The following is a 539-nucleotide window of genomic DNA, read 5'->3' on the forward strand; positions in this document are numbered from 1 at the left end:
CCCTCCGCCATCTCCGTGATGGTGGAGCGGGTGATCTCGTGCACGTTGGGGTACCCCAGCGTCCAGTGGTTCATATGCATGGTCTGCACAGCGCTGAGGCCGTACAGGCCCTGCAGGTGGTCCACCGCGGCGGGGAAGGTGTTCACCGCCTGCAGGAAGGAGTAATTGGTGAGCTGCAGCGACGGGTGGAGCGGGATGGGCGCCGGCAGGGCTTTGCTCCCCATTTTCCGGAATGCTGGGGGCCGGAGAGATCCGCACCTTTCTTCCAGGACTGAGGTGGGTGGGCGTGGGGCTCCGGCGGAAACCCAGAGACACAACAGCACGCAGAGAAAGCCCTAGAAATGGCAAGGGAGAGACCGTGACTATTCAATCCGACAGGGGTTACCACACCTTCTAATCCTCCCTCCCCGCTCCAAGACCCCCAAGGGAGGAGTTGCCCATGAAATTGGCACGGAGAACGCCCGAGCTGGGGCTAGAAAGGGCTCTCCGAGAGCAGGGCGCCCCAGCAGGCCTCCTAGGGACCCAGAAGAAGGCCGGAT

General features: G+C 63.1%; 1 protein-coding gene across 2 annotated transcripts in view; it reads right to left on the reverse strand.

Moving 5' to 3' along the window:
- The window catches only part of OSR2 (odd-skipped related transciption factor 2), a 9420-nt gene that overhangs the window by 4174 nt on the left and 4707 nt on the right, over nt 1–539 (reverse strand). For both annotated transcript variants that reach the window (XM_006159714.1, XM_006159713.1), the window contains exon 2: nt 8–335. In XM_006159714.1, the coding sequence (XP_006159776.1) occupies nt 8–224 (217 nt within the window). In that variant the 5' untranslated portion in view covers nt 225–335. The remainder of the gene's footprint in view (nt 1–7; nt 336–539) is intronic.

The sequence above is a fragment of the Tupaia chinensis genome, unplaced genomic scaffold (genome assembly GCF_000334495.1).
Source record: "Tupaia chinensis unplaced genomic scaffold, TupChi_1.0 Scaffold000646_1, whole genome shotgun sequence".
Classification (NCBI taxonomy): domain Eukaryota; kingdom Metazoa; phylum Chordata; class Mammalia; order Scandentia; family Tupaiidae; genus Tupaia; species Tupaia belangeri.